This window comes from Ambystoma mexicanum, chromosome 8 (assembly GCF_040938575.1).
Source record: "Ambystoma mexicanum isolate Mex_15411 chromosome 8, UKY_AmexF1_1, whole genome shotgun sequence".
Lineage (NCBI taxonomy): Eukaryota > Metazoa > Chordata > Amphibia > Caudata > Ambystomatidae > Ambystoma > Ambystoma mexicanum.
In genome coordinates, this window is record NC_090929.1 from 1,042,848,252 (window position 1) to 1,042,873,684 (window position 25,433).

Here is a 25,433-nt window from a genome sequence, read left to right on the forward strand (position 1 = left end):
ATGGGAAATGCCATTCTGTTTTGGAATGTAAGGGTTGCTTTGGAGAAGGTTATGTGAAGATTTTAGGAGTAAAGTAAGAAAAAAAAAAATACAAAATAACAGGTGTGTCAAGCATCTGCAAAAAAAAAAAAAAAAAAAAAACGGCTCTTTTCAGAGCCAACCTCAAAGGGGAAACGGGGCACACTATTTAAATTTACATTCACCACGCTGAGATTTTCAATATGTCTGCGGACATGGCGGTAGTCCGCGGACATCAAAATCACCAGCTAGAGGTTCAGTATGTTCTATGTTACATGTATATAAAGTCAGGGACGTTATGGTTAAGTTGCGCTACTAGAAACCTATCAAATTCAGTAAAAAAAACTTTGTTAAAGGGACGTTATGGTTCTAAGTAAAACCGGAAAACCCCTGAAATTCGGCAATTATGGTAAGATAAGCAACCATAACTCGCGCCACCGTGCACTGCTAACACTAACACCCAGGACATCAAAGATGACATCACAAATATATATATATATATTTCCTTTTGTGACAGGCACTTATGCCCTATTTTCCAGGTTTCCCAAATGACCCTCCAACTCCGGAAAAACCGAACTACATTATATCTTCACCCTCTCGCTAAATTATATGCTATAGTGATGCAACCATCAATCATCAATGGCGAAAAGGGCTGTAGAAACTATTCTATCGAATGACGACTAGAAAAACATGTGTGGTCAACCTAAAACAATCCTTTTAAATTATCAATAGAAATGTACACATTTTAGGTTCCTACTACAAAATTATCATTTGCATAGTAGACTACATTCCCTTATGCCTAATATGCCCATTATAGATTTACTAATAGTCCAGCAGAATTCCTATGTTTGGCCTGGCATTGCCCAAGAATATTGTCGTTTTGGAACAAGTATATCATATGATTAGGGAAAATACCGACCCAGCCTTGCCTTTCGCTCCTCAAACTTGGATATTTGGGATAGTCCCAGTACAATTTTAAAACTGATTTGTATGTACTGCTTCCATAATCACCAAGAATGAGAAGTTCAAAACTGAGGAAGGAGCTCACACATCACCAAAGAAAAATGGCTTGGAGAACTTTGGTATTGTAACACCAAAGAATACATTTCTTTAATCACTTAGGGAGCTTTTTGTATAATCCTCTGGAGAAAGGTGTGTAACTATCCAACCTAAAGGTGCGGCAGAAGTCCAACCTAAAATCTAAACCAAACCTGTCTACAGAAGTTGGCTATCGCAGATCAGCCAAGGTAAACTCTTGAGAGGAAGGAGGGCTCGTAGGGAATTGCAGTTAGTACACACAGAAAACCAAAGAATACATCTACACTGATATACTGAAAAAATGTACACTGGACTATCGAACTACACATATAATCTGTTAGGTAAAAATAAGTAGTGTAGATTAAATAATACATAGTAAAAACACAGTGCATGTACAAAAATAGTAGTGGTCAGTTAAGGCCTAAACCACTCCCAACACTAAAAGGTAAGTCTATGGGTTTGCAAGCTCTTGGATGCAAACTCAAAAGTGAAAATGCATAAAAGTAAACCTAGAACAAACAGTATTGCTTCACTTGCCTTTTCGGGAAATGTTAATATTTTAGCCACATGGACAGGTACAGCAACCTCGTCGATGCGCAGATTGGGGTCAGGTGAAATAACAGTTCTCCCAGAAAAATCCACTCTTTTTCCAGAAAGGTTTCCTCGAAATCGACCTAGGGATGAAGAAAAGTTCAATTTAATAAATATATACATATATTTGTCAACTCGTCAACATTCCCCCTTTTACCCAGGATCTGGGACACCTGGTACTTATTCCAGGATGTACTTTAACTATCAGAATTCAAAATAAATCAACACGAATTAGTGAAGAGCATCTGTGTGTGCATAGCTTTGTGCACAGGCGTGCACGGTCACGGAGCAGAGTAGTAGCAACACGCAACCTAAGACAAAGATAAAGATTTATTATGGGCAATTACACAGTATGGCCAATGCAAGGAAATTGAAACAAAATTAGGTTATGCCATGGAGGGATTCCCCAATTTTCCATATTCTAAACACGGTTACCAAGATAAAAAGGGTCAATTAACTACCACTCTTGCTTGGAAATCTTGACCAAGACAACTAGGTAATGTTTCCCAGTAGCTCTCTCTTTGCTTGCTCAAAAAGCTATTGGTTCCCTCTGGTTTAAGCCAAGAACGAGGGCCATGTGGGGAGGGAGATGTCAAAGACAAAGAAATCAAGAAAACCAATATCATTCTGGTTTTGCAATGGTCTCATGATGGATGGCCTCCTCACTCCAAGTTCCCCTTCTGAGGAGGACTATCAATTCATTATCCCTCAAAGTCCTGGGGTTCAAGTGTCAGCTCACTTCCTTCTCAGCTTGGCAGTTTGAAGCTTTGTGCAGACTGATCCTAGTCCTGAGGCTCAGGTGAGCTCCTCTCTTTTTGGCAACAGGACTGGTGTTCCCTGTGTTAGGGGCTAGGCGTGGACATGAAAAAGGCAAGGGTGCAATGCAGCAACCCTAAATCCAGCCTCTTGGGTATCCCTGGAGAGTTGGTAGTCCTACACTGCCACTCACTCAGGTCTCTGAATTGGTTTCCCACCACCCCATTCAAATCTGCCTCCTTGACAAGTTTCAACGGTCTTGAGCTTAAAGGGAAATGTATTTCATCTTTCGGACTCTCCTCCGGTCTCCTTTCCAGATCAACACTTGGCTAAGTGCCCCTATTTCCACCTGTCCATTTACACCCGGTTGTTGTAGGGTGGATGTCCTCTACCGCCTTCTCTTGCCATTTAATTTCCTCCACCTTATGCTTGGCTTCTGAGGTTTCACATTACCCATTTCAACTCTGGTATCACTCTTCCACCTCCTTAGTAATTTGTCCTCCATCTCTCAGTACTACACCACTTGCCTGGCTTCCTGGATAGTCTCTTCCTCCTCCACCTCCTGTTCCTTTACCTCCCGTCTCTTCTGCAAAGCACTTTTCTCTGCTCGGGTGGCAACCATTTTTCAGCATCCTAGAGCTCTCTCCAAACTGCCCCTTGCTCCATCTCCAAATACCATCAATACCCTCTGTTCGCTTAACTTCATATAAGTATGTGACCCCCACCCTCCTCCCTCCCCTCTCTCTGTCCCCTCCCCTCCCCTCCCTCTTCTCCCTGGTGGGAGTGCCCCCATGAGTCTGTGCACCTGTTTATCAAAACTATTCCCAGGCCGTGATTGGTGTACTGTGGTCCTTGCATTTGTTACAGTGGTTTCATTGGCTGGACGGCAGAGTTGCAGTGGCAAACAAACTGGGCCTATAAAAGGCTCTTCCATCTTGGACTCGACAGGTGTATTGTGTTAAGATGGTTTTCTAGACTCTGGCTTGATTGATAGATTTTAGGAAGCCACCCTATTTATAGTTAACAGGGGAACTCTGAGATGTTCGGCCAAACCCAATTAAGTTGACCATGGAGAGCAGTCAAGGCTATTCTCAGGAGCCTGCGAGTGGGGTCAGTGGTCCACAATTGAGACTACACAGTGAAACACACAATTCAATTTAGACAGGAATGTAGAAAAACACATTATTTATTGTAGGCCTCAAACACACCATAACAAAAAGGAGGTGATAATATCATAGAGCAATCAATAATAAACGTATGTAAAGTCACCATAGGTTCTTAAAATGCGAACACACACACACACACACACACACACACACACACACACACACACACACACACACACACACACACACACACACACACGCACACGCACACGCGCACACACACACACACACACACACACACCCACCACCCCCCCAGTTTGTCTTTAAGCACTTATAAAAGTACCCATAAATACTAAGTGTAAAACTAAGTTGTGTAAGGAAGGCATGGTATCAAACAGTAAGACAGACAAGTGATCACACAGTTCAAGGGTGTTTATTGAACTTCAATTGGGTTTGAAAAACGCCTATCAAATCCCAAATTTAAAGATGGGAGCAAGCTACGACCATCAAATAATAATAATGCAGTCCTAGTGGTGTCTTGTCAAAATAAAAGGGTCTATACTAATAAACATGTTGCTAATCCTTACTTCTAAATACAAATAGTGTGGGAAACAATGTTATGCGAAAGTGTTCAAGAAATGCTATGTCAAGATATTCAAGCATTTGGCTTCCCTTTCCCATGTTTTCAGCACAGGACAAGGCAGCACACAAGCTTAGCACAGTCTATGGCTTCTCTAGCACAAGGGTGCAGATGAAAACTTTAACATCATGGCCATCTGTGCCAAAGTCTCTTTGCCATTCAAAGTCTCTTTTTCAGGGGGCCGGATGCAATACGACAAAGTTCCTTTCTCCTGATGGTTTCCCACACACAAATTCTCAGGTGATTCTCTGTCCACCCCGGGACCCCCTCCACCGGGCTCAGGCCCACTTTAACACAAAGCTTTCAACTGATCTCCCTCTGCCGGGCTCGGACCAACTTCATCAACTTTGCAACAAATGTTCGTTACTGTATCAACATCAAAGACTTTCAACTGTGCGCTTGGTTTTACTTGACCTGTCGCAGGACCACTTTGATTCACAATTCTCTACAACTTTCACTTTGAAGCTGGATACCTTACAGAGACCTTCGATTGAGCACCCACGTGGTGTCGGACCACTATCAAAGGTATCGTATCTTAGTTTCAAAGTTCAATCACTCATCAGCAGTTCAACTTTACTTGCGTCTTTTATCACACATATTTCAAATCATGTTCGTGCCAGCGCTCGCCATACAATGTTGCTGCTTGCAACCTTGATTTCAACACAGACCAGTCTTGTATTGGTCCCTCCAAATCACCGGCTGTGAGGATTTCACAGACACCGCTTTGTTATTGGAGCCAGTACCACAGCAGGTAATTCTCCCTGCCTTGATTCTTGACGCAGGAGGGCCTGTGTATCTCCGACACACAATGCCGGATCCTTCAGCCTATTTTCCTGGTCTTACGCTTTCCAACTCCCTCCTTGCAATCACCTTCCGTTTTTGCCGTATTTCTCCTCTTGTTAAACAGCCATCTTGGAACTGCCGTTTCCTCGTATGCTTTGCGCAGAGTTTGCTCTCATGCTCCGTCTTTTATCAGTGTGGGGAAGCTTAATGGAAGTCAGGTGTGTGTGTGAGAGATGGTCAGTAATTGCCTGACCATTGTATTGGGACACGTCAGGAATATGGCTTGGGTGTTAGTCCGTTTTCGCTCATAGCTGGCTGTCTGTGAGAAAGTGTTTGTGTTGTGAAGGGGGTGGGGAGCTTGGAGTTCCTAAATATCCTACTTGGTTGGATGGGAATAAAGGTGTTATAAGGAAGGTGATACCACGCCTCACCACCCGGTATCCCACTCCCACTGCCCAAAGACCTCTCACCCAGGCGATCCTCCCGCACTGGTCCACCCCCAGGAACTGGATCCAAAAGCGATGACCATGTCCTGGCCACCTGGACGATAGATCCCCCAGGGACTAGTGAGTGAGACACCTTCAGGTTTCTCACAGTTGATACAAATATGTCTTCACTGCATTGTAAGATGCTGTGAGCAATGTTAAAAAGTTACAAAAAGTAAAAGGCTAAAAGGGAAACAGTTTTCCAGTACTGATAGTCTGAAGGACTGATCAGTTTTCACATAACAAATGAGCAAAATGTAGTCGAAGTAAAGCTGAAGGCTTTACTTCCCCTCAAAAAAAGTCAGAACAGTTTAAAAAACAAAGCAAAAAAAGATTGGGGTTCAATAGAAACTATGGAGGGAAATGTGCCAAAAGAGAAATCTTTTTAACATATGCAGAGTATACTAATCTCCTGCGTCTGCCTGTGTCCCGTGAACACTTTGGCTCTTTAAGCTCTCATTTTGACCAGTGTGGTTACATTCAACCATTCTATGGCAGGTTTCCTCCGACTGAAATCTCTTAAAGGAACATTGAGTCTACCAGTCCGTTTAGAACCATTCTTTCCAGCACCGGTTAATTAGCCCCTCCTAGGGACCTTACTTCCTGACGGTGCCTTATGTGGCATGGTGAAGTTACATAGGGGGTCTTCCCCACATCGCCCACAGCCCTGCTTAACAAGGTAGGTGGTGGCACCTGCCCTCTTGGCTACCCCAACATCCATAAAATTCCCTAAATGTAGGTGACGCGGTATCTCCCTGGGCCTGTACTGTAAGTGTTTGTCTTAAATATTCACAGGCTGTGAATATTTCCCGGTCGTCAGGCTGGAAAACCTCGATAACTTTAACTTAGCGTTTTCCTATGGAAAACTTTGACACTTTAGTGTCCCATCAACATAATATTTGGGTGCTTCAGGCCCCACCAATAGGACGCTTGGTATAAATAGCCCCGCCCCTGCGGCTTCCCTTCAGATATTAACCTCCAAAGTAGAGGGAACCCGAAATCAGGTTTGCCTGCAGGGGCGGCTGGTGGGCGCATGTAAATCCATGAAAGATACCAACGCTGGAGAAATGGAGTTACAGGTAAGAAACTACTCCCTTCTCCAGCATTGGCTCTTTCATGGATTCACATGCTGCAACTAGATTACATAGCAGTACAACCAATGTGTGGCAGTGTGTCACAGGCAAACCAAAAACCGTACTTAATCATATCCATGAGACAACAAACGCAGTAAGTGATATAGGACCCCGAAGCTGCAGGGCCTACCTTATTGGAACAGGCCTTGGAGGACAGCACACACCACTTGCACATCTTCCATATGTTGCTGCCCCACACAGTAATCCCTGGTGAAGGTATGCAGCACCGCCCAGGAGGCTGCCTGGCAAATAATGTCCACCAGCGGTATCCCAGACCACAACGCCGCTGATGACACCGTGGATCATGAAGAATGAGCCTTCGGAATCCCCCTCAAAGGCTTGCCAGCTTTTGCGTGACAAAACGAGATTGTAGAGGAAACCCAGCGGGAAAGTCCTTGTTTGGAGATGGACTGGCCCTTGTTGGAGGGCACAAACTCCACAAACAGCTACATTGACCTCCTGAAGTCCTGTGTGCGAGTCAGATAAAACTTCAGTGCCCTCAACATCCAGAGAATGCAGGGTTTTTTCCGCTGGCGTGGATGCATTAGCAAAGAACGTGGGTCATGCAATAGAGGCAAGTTTGTGCAATGCTGACGGCACTTTCGGAATAAAGTGCAGTAAGTGGCCAGGAGAACCTTGTCCTTCAGAAACCTCAGGTAAGGTGAGTCAATGACCAGTGCTTGCAATTCAGACACCCACCTGGGCGAGGTAATTGCCACTAGAAAAGCCACTCTTTCCTGAGAGGAACTTCAAAGGAGCCGTCGACATGGGCTCAAAAGGAGGCCTCATCAAAGCCGAAAGCACCACATTAAGGCTCCACACCGGCGCAAACTTCTTCACCGGAGGAAATGTCCGAAACAACCTCTTCAGAAAATGTTTCAGCAAGCCATCACTGAACAGAGGAGCAGCACAGCGTTTTCTCGTGAGAACCTGCGCCAGAGAAACGTCCAAAGGTGGAACCCCAGGATGACCCTTTCACCATTCACAGAATCTCGTCCATTTAGCCCCCATACAAGACATTCGTAGACAGCGCCCTCGCTGCCTCCAAAATCCATCGACACTCTCGGGGTATTCCTAAATGACCGAACTAGGAGTGGTCAGGAGCCACGCCACCAGGCTGAGAGAAGCCGGATCGTGATGCCACACTATGGCGTCGTCCTGAGACAGGAGATCCAGATCCGCTCCCAACCGAATCGGCTCCTCCACCGCCAGATGAAGATCTAAAAACCACGTCTGCCTGGGCCAGAACGGGGCCACCAGAATCACTAGAAACTGGTACTTCCGAATCCACTTGATGGTCTTCCGAATGAGCGGGAAGGGGTGGGGGGGGGGGAACGCATACGCGAAGCAACCCGTCAACACCAATGAAAAAGAGTCCCCCAATGACTCGGGATGAGCCCCTATGCTGGTGAACTCCAGAAACCACTTGTTTTCCCTCGTAGCAAACAGATCCAACAGAGGATGCCCCCATCACTGGAAGATCCGTGCCACCTGCTGCTCCTTCAGCCTCCAATCGTGCAGCTGACTGGCGTCCCTGCTGAGCATGTCCACTTGGACATTCAGAACGCTGGGCAGATGGAAAGCGACAATGCTGATCCCTTGAGCTAGAGCCCAATACCAAATGCCCTGCGCCTCCTTCCACAGGACTCTGGAATATGTGCACCCCCGTTTCCTTAAATAGAACATGGTGGTGGTATTGTCCGTTAACACCCTCACCACCGACCCGCAGATGCACGGAAGAAACTACTTCAGGGCCCAGTGCACCGCCCTCAACTCAAGCACATTGATATGTAACAAAGTCTCCACCTGAGATTGTAGGCCCTGCACCTGTGACCCGTCGAGGTGTGCCCCCCATCCTACCTGGGAAGCGTCCGAGACGATCAGAAGCTGGAACTCCGGCTCCAGCAAGGGCATGCTCCGCACAAGATTGACCATGTCCGACTACCAGTGAAGGGCGTCCACCAAGCTTTTGTCGACCACCAACTTGTCGGACCATAATCCCCGACTCTGCGACCATCTGTCTGAGAGGAACTCCTGCACCGGCCTCATGAACAGGCGGCAATTGGGAAGAAGACGGATACACAATGCCATGGCCCCGCAACAGCGACATGTAACCCCGGAACGAGATTACCTTGCCCTTTTTCCACTCACTTGCCTTGGCCTGCAACTTTTCCACACGCTCGCTGGACGGCCTCACCAGATTATTATTATTATTTTTTTATTGTTGTATTGTTAGTTTACATAAAACCTTATACAACATTTCACATACAAGAAATATACACTTCATTTTATAAAACAAAAATATATAAAATGAAGAAAATGCTAAAATGCCATACAATGGAAGAAAAAGATTTCATCAAAGTCACAAACATTATCATAGAATCTTAAAAATCTCTCTCCCAGCCTTAATTGTTTACCTTTTTGTTTTCATTGCCGTTATTCTACTGTAACGACATTAGATTCTTTATTTTTTACCTCCAATTCCTCGGTTATATTTTGGAGCAGTAAATTCAATGCAAGAATTAAGGAAATATCTACACCCCACATACAGCGACTCCAAAACAAATTGATAGATATTTCAAAATCCCCATTGAATCTATCTTTGAGATAGAGAGCTCGTTTAGACCCAAAATGGGTACATGTTAAGACAAGGTGCTTAAGGGTTTCTAACATGTCAGTCTCTCTGCAGAAACGACATGTAAGGCTAATTTGGTTTGAATTAAGCACCTTTCATTTATGTATCCAGTTATGTATTCTTTCTAAAGTCGGCATCTGATTGAGTCTAAACCGCATAAATATTACTCTCGCCCTATGGCAAGGGAATCTTTGTAAATAAAGGGGAATACATTCCCTTGCATGCCCGAAATTAGCATATTCCTTATAAGTTGCATAGGACTCTACGCCATTTACTGTATCCACCCAATCTGCCCTAAATAAAAGTCTCTTGACTAGTCCAGGTCGTTGAACCAGGTCATCTAAGCAAAAACCTAGAGTATCTAACAGAGAATTCATTCCATCACTGAATCCCCTGATAGATTTCACTGACCCGGATTCGACGACCTTATTTAACAACTCATATAGGGTGTTAATGGGTGGATCATTCATTTTTCTAAATAAGAATAATTGTCTCCACAAATATCTAGCTTTGAGTGAGATAAGACATATTTCATGGCGAATAATGGCATTAGGGATTGCCATAGATAGGCCCATTACTTCTTTCCACATTTTCCCCTGGACCACATTCAAATATGAGCTCATGTCATGGGTACAGATGTCCAGACCATACAAAAGAACCGGCTCACATTTCGCAAGATAGAAACGTCTTATTGGTAAGAGCGAAAATGTACATACCCTAACACTCAGAAATTTCATTTGAGTCTTTAATTTAGACACTTTTTCTACAAGACTCAATTTCCACATCTTTAGGCTAGATTTATTGGAAAACGTATAACCTAGGTATGTTATAGCCTGGACCTGTTCCACCGGATCATCTCCCATCTTCCAGATATATGATTTGACAATTCTCTTCTTAGAAACTACAATCGTTCTGGATTACGATGCATTAGGGGAAAGATTGTTCATCATTGCATATTCATAGAAAATATTCATCTTTCTAGAAGGCCATGTGGGGTACGGTCAAAAAGAATAAAATCATCCGCAAAGGCCATCCACTCGATAACCAAACTCCCCAACCTTACCGGAGCAATGGAAGGACCCTGCCACATGTCCTCTACATCGCTAACGTACAGGTTGAAGAGCGTGGGTGTAAGTGAGCAGCCCTGCTTGACCCCAACCTCAATGGCATCGGAAAGAGAACCTTCTTGGGTTAAGCGCACCCTGACCGAGGTATTCCTATGTAACAGAGCCAAGAGTTAGACAATCTTACGTGGAAAATTCATTGCTAGCATTTTAGTCCACAATCTTGCTCTGATAACCCCGTTGAAAGCATTAGAAAGGTCCAAGGATGCCATAAAAACTTCACCCATGTTGGATTGATGGACTGAATCTCTTAAATGGGCCAAAATATTCCCATTCAGGTCTGTTCCTAAGCCTTCTCTAAAGCCAACCTGAAATTTGCTAAAGCAAGCATTCCTTCTAATCACTTTATTAAGGTCCCTCAAAAGTAAAATACCAAAGACCTTACCAGCTGCATCTAAAAGTGCTATTGGTCTATAATTCTGGGGGTTGAGAACGTCCCTTTTTTTGACTATAGGGACAATAATGCTTTGGGCCCAGGATTTAGGGACAATATGATATTTAAAAATATCATCAAATATGGGTTTGAGCAACTCTGCTCACATTTCAGGGGCCGCCTTTATGACAAAAGGGGGAATACCATCAGGGCCCGACGCTCTAGATGGTTTGAGTTTATTAATAGCCCACCATAATATCCTCAATATCCCACAGACAATCACCCACCACTGGTGGACCTAAGTCCAAATCCTGTTCCCTAGAGAAGGCAGAAGGCAAGAAAAACTTTTTCTTATAGAAGGAGCACCACATCTCCGCTTGGATGGGGCAATTAAGTCTGTATTTTACAGGTATAAGTGTAGTATTGATAGCTGCCCAAAATTTTACATCTCTGCCCTTGCAGAAGTTATGCATCATCAATTGGTGCGCTTCAAGATATTGATCCATTCTCAAGGACTTAATCAAATTTTTGTGTTTCAGGATATTTTTTTTCTTTCTAAGCTGTAGTTCAGAAAAAGAAATGGGTAATTTCTTCAAGGCTTTAATTTCCCTATATTTAATACACTTAGAACTTTGGATTCTGGAGTCACCCGCCCTCCCCCTTGGTTTCAACACCTCCATATCACTAGTCCTGCTAATTTTATAAACCCATGACAATATAATGTTATAGTAGGTAGGATCCCCCCAAAATCGATGTCCTCTCCCCTACTAATTTGATGCAACACTAGGGACAGGTTCTCCAAAACCAAAGTATTACATTTCACAATCTTTTTCTTAATCCATGCAATCCTTCTCCCATTATTTTCAGCCTTTAGGCCCAAAAGCATAGGATTAATGTAGTTACCAGCATTGGGAATTGAAAGAGAAAAACATAAGGGAATGTGGTCACCCAACCCCACCTCCATAAGTGTCAGTTTACCACAGGCTTGCTTCCAACTATTCGATACATAGAAAAAGTAAATTCTGGAGCTGTTACTTCCTCTTTTCCAGGTATATTTAGGTAGATTCCAATCCAAGGCATGATCTAAAAGACCCAAACCCCAATGATCAAAGTAGTTATCCCACCATATACCTCTTTTAAAATTGGGGTGAAGAAATCTAGGAATCACCCCTCTTTCGTTTAACATAGAGCCCTCAGCACAGGCTGAATTAAAGTCACCTCCTAAAATAATACGATTTCCTAACCCCTTCTCAAACCAACCTCCCAGAATTACATCAAGAGAGTCTTCCACTACTTCAATGGTCACCTTTAGTGGGTTCCAGTATAGATTCAACAGGAGGATCGGCTCTACATTATTCTCTGATGAAAGAACAATGCCCAAAATCCAACCACTCCTAAAAATCACATCACCATGGAACCCTAAGTTACGATCGATGGCAGTAATCAAGCCGCCACTAGGCCTACCCGCCAGCCCCCTTGATGCGAAAGAAGAAAAAGTGTAAAAACCTTCTATATACATTTCAGACAACATCAAAGTTTCCTGGAAAAAGTAAATACGGGGGTAGGTGTAGTTTTCCCTTTTGTTCAAAAACGTTTTCAAGTGTAATCCCCCACAAGAATTCTAGGAAATCACATCAATATAAGAGCTTTTAGGAGAACCCATTACCCTGTCTAAGTGTCTCCAAAGTTTTAAGCACTGGTTGCAACCATGACCAATCCTGACCACTATTAAGGAGGCTGGAAATTAAAGCCAACCCCGAACAGGAATTTTCTACTTTATTCTTACCCAATTGTGTGGTTTGTTGTGTTTGAGTATTGTTCAGTTCCTTATATTGAAGGAAATTATCGGCCTCTTTGTCATCTGCTAATGTAGATAGATCATAGCCCAAAGAGTTGAGGTTTTTTTCTTGAGCACGCACCATATCTCCTACCATCACTGAATGAAAACAGCTTACCATTCTATGGTTATTGTGATTAGGTGGAGAAATAGCTTATATATCATCTGTTGTTATTGCTCGTAATAAGGGAATCTTTTTGAACAGATTTAAGAGATGTGTTCTGTTTAAACTAGCCTGAGAGTTTGTTTTATTATTGTTAATCCAACCCAAAATTTTCCCTGTATAGATCTTTGAAAGGGGCTGGGCCAGAGTAGATTGCTTCTTAATGTTATCAACAAAAGATTTACTCGATGCGTTTCCTTGAGAATCCTGGATTTTAAAAGATTGTGTATCCAGGGGTTTTTCCCCCATATTATTAAGGGTTAAACTACTCCCGCTCTCAACGATAGCAATCGGCCCATTAAGGGAGGGGATGCTAGAACATACTACCGGTGTTATTACTTGAGCAATAGTAGGGAGCTTAGTTTGTTGTGTGCCTATAGATGTTCTAGCATGTTTGGTACTGGTTATTTTACCAAAAGCTGTCATCTTTGTTTGGTTCGTGGGCGCTCTTGCCAATTTTCAATAAATTACTCTCATCCATGTTAGGGTCGATATTTTTTTCTCCCCTGGCTAAAGAGCCTTTATTTATGGGCTCGCCCTGGACCTGACTCTCTACCCTGTTGGGGCCCTTTGGTACCTCACTATCCTCCTGCTCTTCCTGAACCGGAATGCTTCTGATTGCTGTGAGATTCGAATTTCTACCTTTAATTATTGTATTAGGCATATTTTTGTTTTTTTTAAGCATCCTAACCTGCTTTTTTGCCTTTTTACGACTACTCACTGGGGATTGGGGCACCTCATTTATATCATAGTCAGAACTATTAACTGGGCCTGTTTCATCAGTATTAGTCATAGCACCTGTTTCTAAAGCTTGGTCTACTAATTTTTTCTCACTATGTTTTGTCTTTTGTTTACATTTTTGCCCCTTTTTAGGTGGAGTATGTTGGATAATTATCGTGTCCTCACTACTAATATTCAAACATTCCCCCTCCATTGCTATTTCTCTCCCATGCTCCTGAGCGCTAAGATTTCCCAAATCCTGTTCTTGAGTAAGCCCTTCTGTTGCCTTAATAATAACATCCAAAAGGACCGAAGGACTATCTGGACAGCTCAGTTCCTTTCCATAATTTCTATTACTGGATGTATTACCTCCTTGGCCAGGGAAATCTAGATCCCCTATCCTTTTATTTGAAGAGGTAGGGCGATCCCCTGTAAGCATAACTTCCAACAAAGTGGTGATCTTAGCATCCATGGTTGTTAACCTAGTATCTTGTTCATTTCTACATTTATCAAATAGACGAACAAGTTACTTTCTTACCAGGTAACGTTCTTTCGATGGGATGGTCCGACGACGTATTCCATATCTATGACAGGTAATGTCCACAGCTGTGCTGCTTCGGAAAATCTTTGGCGTCTGCGTCCTGCGTTGATGACGTCGATGCGCCGTCCCCGAGGACCTCCTCCGACAGCCAACGTCACCCGATGTGATAAGTAGGACGCACAACGCCCATAGCCTCAGTTATAGTTTTTTCCCCAGAACGTGTGCCACCAGTTTTCTGCCAGTCAGTCACACAAGGCCTTGCGGAACGCAAGCTGCAATCGCAAAAGAAATTCTGCAGCGGGGAAGGCAGGGAGGGAGCGATATGGAATACGTCGTCGGACCATCCCATCGAAAGAACGTTACCAGGTAAGAAAGTAACTTGTTCTTCGAGGGGATTGGGTCCTCCGACGTATTCCATATCTATGACAGACTCCCAAAGCAGTACCAAAAAAGGAGGTGGGAAATAATTTAGAATACAAATTTAGCATACCCAATCAAATTGCGGAATAGAGAACTGCCTTGCCAAAGGCCAGATCTTGCCCTCTGATGGAAAAGAGGGAGTAGTGACGTAAAAAAGTATGTACTGAAGCCCAGGTGGCTGTATCACAGATGTGACGAATAGGAACTCCCCTCTGCAGAGCAGTAGACGCAGCCACTCCCCTGGTAGAATGGGCCCGCAAGCCAGCCGGAGGATCCTTACCCGCCAAGCGGTAACACTCGGAGATAGCTAAAATAATCCAACGAGACAAAGTCTGTTTCGTCACAGCTTGTCCCAAACGCTTTCCATTGTAACCAATGAAAAGTTGATTGTCCACTCTGACCCACGACATGCGCGAAATATAAAAGCTCAACGCTCTCCTAGGATCAAGCCTATGGAGCCTCTCCTCTTCCTTACCAGGATGTGGAGGATGATAGAACGCCAGAAGAACAACCTTCTGGCTCAAATGAAATTCCGAAACCACCTTCGGAAGAAAAGAAGGACGAACTCCAAGGACAACCCTGTCCTTATGAAACACAGTGAAGGGTGGCTTAACTGAAAGTGCCTGTAACTCACTCACTCTGCGAGCGGAATTAACCGCAACCAAAAACACAGTTTTCAGAGTTAACAGCCTCAAAGGGCAAGAATGTAAAGGCTCAAACGGAGCACCCATAAGAAACTTAAGAACAAGGTTCAAATCCCAACCTGGCACCAGAAAAGGTGACGGAGGGAACACATTAGTGAGCCCTTTCAAAAACTGCGAAATTAAAGGAATTTTAAAATAGGAACACTCTTCAGACGAGCGCTTAAATATGGACAGCGCCGCCAGGTAACCTTTAATGGTCCCCCCTTGCAAGCCCCTGTGGGCAAAAAAGACAGAACTATGGGAATGTCACATTCAAAAGGATCCACATTCTGAACTCTGCACCAGTCGCAGAACTTTCTCCAACGGCAAAGGTACAGAGACTTAGTTGCCGGCCGCCTGGACGAGAGCAACACCTCCATCATGTATTCAGGGAGGTCCCAATCCTTATAGCTCAACCTTTCAGAAGCCAAGCGTGAAGATTGAGGGATCTGACCTCTGGATGGAGAACCTGACCCCCCCGCCCGTGAGAGCAGATCGTCTCGGTAGGGAAGACGACGTGGAGGGCAGATGGACAAGTCGAGAAGGTCTGGGTACCACGTCCTCCGGGCCCACGCCAGAGCAATGAGGATCATCCGGGAACCGAACCTCCATAACCTCCGCAGCACTTGCGGGATGACGGGGACTGGATGAAACGCGTACAGCAGTGGGAATGACCACTCCACCACGAACGCGTCTCCTAAGGCTCCTTTTGGAGGAAATTCCCACAAGCAAAACCTTTCGCACTTCCGGTTGACACTGGAGGCGAAGAGATCCACTTGAGGGGTCCCCAAAAGGGCGAAGATCTCCAGGAGAATCTCCTGAGCCAGCTCCCACTCGTGAGAGATCGAGCTCTGCCTGCTCAGAGCGTCCGCCGTCTCGTTGTCGTCTCCGGCCAGATGAACAGCCGAGATCGAAACTTCCTGCTGGATGGCCCAGAATTCGAGCTGCATCGCCTCCCTGCACAACGGAAGTGACCCTGCCCCCCCTTTTTGTTGAGGTAGTGCATGGCCACCGTGTTGTCCGTTAGAATCAGGACACTGTTTCCGCGCACAGTCAGCAGAAAAGCCTTCAGGGCTAGCCGGACGGCCCTCAGCTCCAACAGATTGATATGGAGTCTGGACTCCGACGGAGACCAAAGACCGTTGTCTGTCAACTCGTTGGCATGAGCTCCCCATCCCGTGAGGGATGCGTCCGTCACGATCGTCACCTCTGGCCAGGGCAGCCAAAATGGGATTCATCAGATTGCCCTCGACGGCCCACCACAGAAGGTCCCGGGCCACCGAGGACGGCACCTGAACAGGGTCCAACAGCCTGCCGTAGGACTGAGACCACTGGAGCTTGAGTGCCCACTGCAAAGATCTCATCCACAGACGAGCCTCTGGCACCAGAAGAATGCAGGATGCCATGAGGCCGAGCAGTCTCAAGAACTCAGACGCTGGGAGATCCTGGGCAAAATGAAACTTGTGCACCATCTGCTGAATGTGAAGAGCCCTCACCTGAGGAGGAAAACACTGCCCCAGGGACGTGTCGAGCACTGCTCCGATGTACTGGAGCCGCTGCGTTGGTGTCAAATGGGACTTCTTTAAATTGAGGGAGAAGTCCAGCCTGTGAAGGGAGTGGCAGGTGACTGACAGATGATCCAGGACTTGCTCGGGAGAGCTCCCCCTGATCAACCAATCGTCCAGGTAGGGGTAGACGTGAATCCCCCCTTTCCTGAGATGCGCTGCCACCACCACCATGAGCTTGGTAAAAACCCTTGGGCGGAGGTCAATCCGAACGGCAGGACCCGAAACTGAAAGTGCGAGTCACCAACCGCGAACCTCAGGTACTTCTTGTGCTTGGGATGGATCGGCACATGGAAGTAAGCATCCTTGAGGTCGAGAGACACCAACCAGTACTGAAGTTGAAGGGCCTGGAGGACTTGAGAGAGAGAGTAACCATCTTGAACTTGTCCTTCCTGAGGAGTTTGTTCAAACCACACAAGTCCATGGTGGGTCTCAATCCCCCCGTCTTTCTTCGATATCAAAAAATAAGGAGAATACTATCCCTTGTTCCTCTCCGCTACAGGCACCAGTTCTATGGCGCCTTTCTCCAGCAGGGCTTGAATTTCCTGCGCAAGGAGCGGATCCGGACTCTTCAAAGAGAGGCTCCCTGGTGGATTGTCGTGAGGCCTCTGCCGAAAAGGAAGACAGTAGCCGTGGGTTATGATCTCCAGAACCCACACATCCGAAGTAATGGCTTGCCACTCTACAAGATGCTGCGCCAGCCTTCCCCCAACCGGCGAACCATGGGACCTGGCCTCATGACTGAGTGGGAGCGGCTGCGGCGTTGCCCGAGGGCAAAGAGGCAACTGCCCGAGTGGCCTTGGCACCTCAAGTACCTTTATTTCCACCTCTGGCACTCTTATGATGGCCTCTTGGACTGCTAGCTGCCCTCGTTTTACTGAAGGACGAGTAATAGCGAAAGGAACCTCCCCTCCATTGCTGTCCCCTAGGACGAAAAGGCAGAGGTTGGCGAACTACAGCGCCCAACAACTTCGCTGCAGCTTTGGAGGTCTGCAACCTCTCAAGGCTCTCGTCAGCCTTTCTGCCAAAAAGGTGTTCACCGTCAAAGGGCATGTTGAGGAGCCGGGACTGCACATCAGGAGCGAACCCAGACTTCCGCAACCACGCAAACCTGCGCATTACGGTGCTCGCCACCATGAACCGGCTGACACAATCCGCCAAGTCCAAACCCGACTGAACGGCCTCACACATGGCATCCTTGCCATCCTGAACAATAGCAAGGAAACCATCCCGTTCGTCCCCTTCGGGAATATGTTCAGCCGCTAAAGCAACATAGTTCCACAGAGTGTGTGTGAAACGAGACAAGGCACATACAGAGTTGGCCGCCTGACGCCCCATACCCCCCGAAGAAAACACTTTCTTCGCCCAGCCATCAAAACATTTGTCGTCCCTATCCGGAGGGATGGTAGGATACGCCGCCTGCTTTGCCGGGGCCGTAGCCGCCTGCACCACCAAACTCTCCGGAGTGGGGTGCCTAGACAAGTAGCAGGGGTCGCTACCGGCTGGACGGTATTTTTCGCGACAAAGACTTGCCCACTGCCGGGAGACTCTCCGCAGCAGTCCAAGCCGCCGCCACCCTTCTCTGCAGAGCCATATGAAAAGGCAAAACCGGGTCAGTGGGTGGACCGAGATCAAGGATGTCCGTGAGATCATCCTGAACGAACTCCCCTGGGGGAGCTGACCAACCCAAGTACTCGGTGACCCGAGACATAAGGCGCTGATATGAAGAATCGGCATGAGTGCCAGGCTCTGGCCTACAAAACTCCACCTCCGGAGAGGTGTCCAGTCCGCTGGCATCATGCAGCGACTGCCGCAGGTCATCAAACTGGCTATGGCCCGAGATAAGTTCATCGGGAACCGTAACCGGAAACCAAGCTGCCATCAGAGCCTTCATCACCCTCAGAAATGTACTCCAGGCGGGGAGAGGAAGACCTCTGGGGACCAAAGCAGTGTCTGACCTTAGCCAGAGCCTTTCTAGGGGCAAACCCCGTGCCACGAGGCCCCTCCGACACCACCGCCTCGAAAGGCGGCGAGGGCGCCGAACGAGTCGGCGTCGACAGAAAAGGCGTCAACGTCGAGCGAATCAGCGTCGACGTCAGCTGCAGCGCCGCCAGCATCGGCGGCGTCGACACAGGCCTCGAAGCCGGAGCTCCGAGCGTGTCTCGACGACCTAGGCGCCGACGACCCCCTCGGAAGCGGAGCCTCGAGAGAAATCGTCGACGACCTCGGCGCCATAGGCGTCGACGTCTTCTTCGAAGACGGCACAGGATCAGGCGGTCTCTAGCGCGTCGAGGACCGGGACCTGGAACGGGCATGGCGAGAACGGCTACCCTTGTCCGAGCGGGACCTCTCCTGCGAGCCGTGCCGACCACCCGAGCCCGAAGGCGTACGAGCGGTGTCTCTCGACCGGTGCCGACCGACCCCACTCAGAGGCGCGGACGGACCGGTGCCCTGCGATTCAAGAATCGCTAGCATCTGCTTCCCGGTGTCGCTTGCATGGAGGGATAAGCGACCTGCCGACGGGCGGAGTCCTCGGAAGAGGACGGGGAAGGCGACCTATGGCGGCGCTTCCGGGAATGCCTCAAAGAGGCGGAGGAGTGGCGAGACCGACTCCTGGAAGGAGACCCACTGGACTTCCGACGATGACGCAGAGAGTCGCCCCTCGAGTCATCCGTCGGAAGCCCTGCAGACCTCGACTTCCGGGGCTTAGACACCAGGCCTACCGACAGCTTCTTCTTGTGTTCCCGCAAGGCCTTTGCCGTGAGCGACTGGCAGACGACACAGTCGTCCGTATCGTGGGCCTCCCCAAGGCACCAGAGGCAGGGGTTGTGCGAGTCCGTGACCGACATCTTGGACCCACAGTCCCCGCATTTCTTGAAGCCCGGACGCGGGGTTGAAGACGAAGAAGACATAGCCATGAACAGGTCTTCTCAACAAACCGAACAGGTTCAACGAACCGAGAATTGAAAACAGCAAACTCCAACGAGTCGCGGCGTACCGAGATTCACGAAGCGAACACGTTCGTGGAAAAAACGGAACTGAGGCTATAGGCGTTGTGCGTCCTACTTATCACATCGGGTGACGTCGGCGGAGGTCCTTGGGGACGGCGCATCGACGTCATCGACGCAGGACGCAGACGCCAAAGATTTTCCGAAGCAGCACATCTGTGGACATTACCTGTCATAGATATGGAATACGTCGGAGGACCCAATCCCCCTCGAATCGGTTCTTTAATATTCTATTCATTAATTGTTTTACCCTCCACTATGCCCTCCAAAAATGCCAGACGAGTCACAAGTTGGTTAAAAGCAGCTTGTTGCCCTACCATGGAACCACAGAGAATCTCTTGGGACTCACTCATGGTTTTCAAAGCCAAGTTCAAGCTAATATGCAAGTTAGATAGGAGTGGTAGGAGATAATCTCCTCTATCTTCCCTACCTAAATCAGGTATTTCCTGTTTATCCTTAGCTACAGCGCGACTTTCCGGTATAATTTGATGGGGATCAGTTGCTCTATCCACTGTTTTGGGTCGAAAGTACCCTTCCTTATCTGTTTGAGTATAAGCTATCTTCCTATGTATGAGTGTTTTGGGTATCTCTAAAACTGGTCTGATAGGAGGTTGTTGCCTACCCTCATATTTCCCCATCGTGAAAGTATTTCTAAATTGTGAGAGTGCACCACTCGGCGCACCCTCTGATAAGCTCCTCGCCCCCTTATCTTTAGATGAGAATCTACCTTTACTCCGCAGTCGGGCTTAACGCCGCAAGGGTGGTTGGGGCTGTTCTTTGTGGTTGAGCAAAGTCACGTGGATGCTCACGTGATTGCCGGCTGGCTCCGCCTCCTCCAGGAAGCGAGCGAGCGTGCCTCGGCAAGAGCCCCGAGTGACTCGCAGTGCTGAGTGAATACACCAACAAACAAACGTTTCTGCAGATGAAGCAAATCTCCTTAGCACAGCAAACTACACCGCTCGGGCGGTTGGGGCTGCTCTTTGTGGTTGAGCAAAGTCACGTGGATGCCCACGTAATCACTGGCTGACTCCGACTCCTCCAGGAAGTGAGCGAGTGTGCCTCGGCAAGAGTCCCGAGTGACTCGCAGTGTCGAGTGAATAAACCAACAAACAAACGTTTCTGCAGATGAAGCGAATCTCCTTAGCACAGCAAACTACCAGATTTTGCCGGGTAAGAAACTGTGCCCCGAGAAACACCAACTCTGGACGGCGTCAAATACGATTTTTTGAAGTTGACGTCGAATCCCAGCCGTTGCAAAAGCTGCATGGTCGCCATGAGAGACTCTCGTGCCCTTTCCTGCAACAAACCCCTCACCAACCAATCGTCCAGGTAGGGGTACACATGATGACCTTCCCTCAAGAGGAAAGCCGCCACCGGAGCCAGACACTTTGTGAACGTCCTGGGAGACAACTTCAGGCCAAACGGGAGAACCCGAATCTGATTGTGTTCCTCTCCGAACACAAACCGCAGGGACCGCCGAATAGGGATGTGAAAATAGGCGTCCTGCAGATCCAACGACGCCAGGAACTTGCCCGGCTGCACCGACCGGATGACATCTTGAATGGTGAGCATCTTGAACTTCAGGCGTTGCAGATTCTTGTTCAACGCCCGAAGATCTAGAATAGGCCTCCACTTGCCGCTGGGCTTTTTCACGACAAAGTACCGGAAGTACACCCCTTGGCCCGCTCCGCAACCAGAACTGGTTCTATAGCCCCTTTTTCTAACATGAGCACCACCTCCAGCTGCAGGATCTGAAGATGCGGCTGCAGCCCATGCACCGGCGGAATAGGAACCGGAGGGCGCCGGAACTCCGACGAGTGGCCAAGACACACCGTGTGCAGCACCCAGCGAACTGATGTGATCTTCTGCCACTCGTCAACGTGGATGGCGACCCTGCCCCCCAGCAGATTGTCCATATGGCAGTCATTGTTAAGTTTTAGTTTGTCGCCCCTTGGATGCCGCGGACTGCGAACTCTTCTCTCGCTGAGCGTGGAAGTCCTGGCCCTTCTGCACCAACTGGACAGAACGCCGATACCCTTGAGAAGAGTAGCTGAGTGCTCGTACCCCCAATCTCTGGAGGCAGCAAACCGGGCATTCCCCGAGGCTCCACGGAAAGCTCGAAATGGGGTGAAAAGAGCGACCACTTTGTAAGGAACCCAAGGATTTAGCGGTTTCTGTATTCTCTTTCATCCCCTTCAGAGCCTCATCAATTTTTTGGTCAAACAAGTGTTCGCCTTCACAGAGCATGTCGACGACTTTATATTGGACCTCCGGGTGAAAGTCTGTGCACTTCAACCAGGCCTGCCGCCGGAGCACCACTCCATTATTAATCTGTTTTAAACCAGACTCCGACAGGTCCACAGCAATATGGATGCAGTGGTTAGAGGCCTCCTCACCCTCTCGAACCAACAGCATTGCTTCCTTTCGGTGTCGCTCTGGCAGATGTTCCAGAATCGGGGCCAGCCGATGCCACATTTCACTATCATATCTGGCCATAATCGCCAAGGAATTTGCAGGCTTCACAGTCGTAGCCCCTACCGTTAAGACCTTTTTAACAAAAGCGTCTTGGCCTCACTGTCCGGAGACATCACACATTTATGTTGGCTCCTGGACTTACGGCTGGCCGCCGATACCACGGACTCGGGCGTGGGCTGCAACACAATGCATCTAGGGGTAGACTCCAGAGCCTTGAACTTTCTTTCAAGGGGACCTTTCACAGTCGGCTCTGAAAATGGTTGGCGCATCGTCTCTGCACACGTGGTCGCCGCCTTCCTCCGCTTGCTCATATGGTCGAAGAGGAAGCAGTCCTTACGTTCCTCTTCAGGCACCAGCCCAAACTCCAGACATGCTTTCGACATCATGGCGTGGAACGCCACAATATCATCCAGAGGCGATGGCTGAGCCGGACTACGGGGCTGCTCCACCTCCACGTCCCATGTGTCATCTATTCTCGGCGACACAGTAGACAAGGTGTCCTGCGGCACACTCAGGGTCCCAATCAGGTAGCACGCCTTCCTCAGGATGAGACCATGGATGACCCAACCCCACCGGCAAGGGCAACCGTGCCGGACGAGACTTCCTAGGCGCCTCACCAGGCAACCCCTCGACCACCGGCACCGCCGGACTCAGAGGAGGAGGCAACCTCGCATCAAGCTGCCCCAACAAAGATTGCAGTGTAGACAGTACTTGCAGCGACAGCGGGTTAACCAAAGGATAAAGGGGCAGCCCAGCCCCTACCCCACTCGGCGTCAAAGTCCTCACACTCTGCATACCCAAGGCTGACGGGTCAAACACCGGCTCCTGTTCCTCCTCTATTCCTGAAGAAACAGAAAACGTAGCAGGATCTTGCTGCAATATGTTCTCAGGAAGAACTGACACAAAGGCAGCGGACTGCCATGCCCCACCCATCGTCAACAACCCTTCCGATTCCATCTGTGACGACGACAACAGCAGCAGTGGACCACTATCCGTCAAAGTCGTGGACTGCGCCGATGACACCACCGTCGGCAGGACCGTAGACTGCAGCACTATCGTCGGAACCTCATCCCCTGGCCTCAATTTTACCAGAGACCCAGATCTCTTGGAAGAACCGGAACGATGCTTTGAAGACTCCCAGCTGGACGAAGACTTGTGATGGTCCCTGGACGATGAGTGCTTTGACTAACACTCCCTCGGCTTCGCCAGTTCTTTCTCCGACACCGTAGACTTCTAGGGCCTCCCACCAGACCCCTTGAACTTGTCCGGCCGCCCACGCTTGGACAACAAAGAGCCACTCGCCCCCTTCGACAGATGCGGCCTCGACAAAGACTTGCTGCCACTCCCCACCACTGACGCAGGCACTGCGGCCGGTGCTTCTTAGCAGGGGGTTCTGCCGATGCGGCTCGGGGATGCTCTGCGGATTTCTCCGCCCTTGCGGAAGATAGGCTCCCCCGGGCCAAACCCACCTCAGAAGCCGGGTACGTGCCCTCATTAAGCCAACATATGAGCCGTCGATTGAGGTCCTTCAAGGTCTTCTGCGAAAACCCCCGACATATCTCGCAGGTATCCGCCGAGTGAGGAGGGTAAAGACAGTCCATATGTTCATCCCCTTTGTACACCTTCATGCCGCAGGTAGCACATGGCCGAAAAAGAGACTTCTAGGCTACAGACAACATCCTAGCCCACAACCAAAATGCATGTGCAAAAACACGAAGAAACATGAGGTGATCCCAACAGTTTGGAGACAGTTGAAATCTGAAGGGACGCCGCGCGGGCAGGGCTATTTATACCAGGCGTCCTATTGGTGGGGCCTGAAGCACCCAAAAAGGACGTTGATAGGACACTAAAGTATCGAAGTTTTCCATAGCAAAACACTAGGTTAAAGTTACAGAGGTTTCCCAGCCTGACGACAGGGAATTATTCACAGCATGTGAATCCATGAAAGATCCAATGCTGGAGAAAGTGCACCATTTTGTCTGCTTAAGGAACTCCAATCAGTGACATCCAACGCTATGTCAAACAAATTGTAGAAGAGGAATTAGACTGAGTTGCATACTTCACCCACGGTATAGTGGAATAGATTTGAATATAACATTAAAGATACTTCATGACTTCAAGATGGCGGCCGCGGAGGGAAGACGTGCGTGAGCAGGGCTCTGTCTCCTCTCTCGCGCTGTGACAGAAAGCACATCAACAAAGTGCGATCTCTCGCTTTCCAGGAGTCATAACAGGTCGGAGAATCAGTAGGAGACGACCTGATCTCGGACGCACGATCTGGAGCGGATGGAGCGCAGGAGCACTGTAGCAGAGTGAGCGCCATTGAGACGTGGGCAGCCCGACAGAGGGAGGATCGGCGGGGCAGAAGATCCCAAACAAGGAGGCCTCTCAGCTGAAACTGGAGGGGCCAACACGGGCGAGGTCACCAGAGGATACTGGGAGGAGACGCGGTGTCAGCCGACACTCACCCACGAGGCTACACAGCAGCCGGAGAACATCTTGGGCGCGGCCTTGGAGCGGCGTAGGAGTACAGAGGGCCGTGTTATGAGGCCCAGAGGACTGTTACGCTCACCTGGTATCCACAGGGATGCCACCCAGCAGGGTTACTCGCTGGTATGCTTCTCAGCTTTGCCCTGATGTGGTCTGCAGGGAAGTTTCTGCCTGAAAATACAGGAGGACTGTGTTCAAGAATGACCGACTGGGTTAAGTATCTCCATGCCTCCATGTTGTCCGACAATACAATAAAGTAGTTCCCAAGCACATTGTTTTTTCATGGTGTATGAGCCTGGCGCCATAGGCGCCAGGACTGACCCCATGAGGGCTTTTGAAGAGGATGCCAGGCTCTAGAAGCCCGAGTCCTGACTCCACCTGGCCAATGGGTTTGCCAGAGGGGGTTTTGGGCGAGGGTCGTGACAAGGACGGGACGACCCCTTAAGGGACGCCGCCGGGGCAGCAGAAGAGGGACGTCTCCCAGGAGAGCCCGAGGGCAAACACTCACCAAGCAGAAGCAGGTAAACCCCCAGCGGTGCCCAGTTAAGCAAGAATACAGGGTTGATATTGGAGAGACACTAAATATTAGGCGGCGCTCCCCCCTCCAGACTACTATCGGCGAGGAGAGACACCGCCGGGGAAGCACGGCCCGATACTCAGGAGAGAGGGGGAGATACCAACAGAAGCTAACGGGAACCACGAGAAGCACCAAAGCGGGTCTAGGAGAACGAACACAGGAGTCCCAGGGAGTGAGCAGTGAAGACCGGTCCAGAGAGCTTCCGGACAAGAACAGGGAAGGAGGGCCCCCCCCCCCCCCAAGACGCCAACATAAGAGCAGAGAGACCGCAA

The 25,433-nt window shown here is 48.5% G+C and overlaps 1 protein-coding gene across 1 annotated transcript in view; it reads right to left on the reverse strand.

Annotated features, from left to right (window-relative positions):
* POLR3A (RNA polymerase III subunit A) overlaps positions 1–25,433 on the reverse strand; it is a 1,042,059-nt gene that overhangs the window by 792,223 nt on the left and 224,403 nt on the right. Inside the window, exon 8 of the mRNA XM_069611006.1 lies at positions 1,594–1,730. Within this exon, the coding sequence (XP_069467107.1) occupies positions 1,594–1,730 (137 nt within the window). The remainder of the gene's footprint in view (positions 1–1,593; positions 1,731–25,433) is intronic.